This window comes from Poecilia latipinna, unplaced genomic scaffold, assembly GCF_001443285.1.
Source record: "Poecilia latipinna isolate Pla-1442-1.1 unplaced genomic scaffold, P_latipinna-1.0 Scaffold8183, whole genome shotgun sequence".
In the NCBI taxonomy this organism is placed as follows: Eukaryota; Metazoa; Chordata; class Actinopteri; order Cyprinodontiformes; family Poeciliidae; genus Poecilia; species Poecilia latipinna.
The window spans coordinates 1-404 of NW_015120799.1; the positions used below are offsets into that span (position 1 = coordinate 1).

General features: G+C 47.0%; 1 protein-coding gene across 1 annotated transcript; it reads left to right on the plus strand.

Annotated features, from left to right (window-relative positions):
- Window positions 1-6: 6 nt before the first annotated feature.
- Window positions 7-401, plus strand: LOC106944341 (vomeronasal type-2 receptor 1; the record flags this gene model as incomplete). The annotated part of the gene is made up of 2 exons (XM_015027486.1): window positions 7-102; window positions 188-401. Coding segments are annotated over exons 1-2 (250 nt in total), but the record flags the coding sequence as incomplete, so codon positions are not given.
- Window positions 402-404: the final 3 nt, after the last annotated feature.

The window sequence follows — 404 nt, forward strand, 5'->3', positions numbered from 1 at the left end:
AACTGTTCTCACTCTGGAGTGGTGGTGGCTGCTGTGGGAGACTCTGCGTCCACTCCATCCATCAGCATGTCACGCGTCATCGGGTCTTTCAATATCCCTCTGGTAGGAAAAAGCTAATTCATTGCAAACAGAAACTCTAATATGCATATCCTCTTTCACATCTTTTTCTTTATCTTTTCTCCTGCAGGTCAGCCACTTTGCCACCTGTGCCTGCCTGTCTGATAAACACGAGTATCCGACTTTTTTCAGAACGATTCCCAGTGATTATTACCAAGCCGCTGCAATGGCCAAACTGGTGAAACACTTTGACTGGACCTGGATCGGAGTCTTCCATTCGGACTCAGATTATGGAAATTACGGCATTGCAACCTTTCTTGAGTCGGCACGCAGAGAAGGGATCTGTG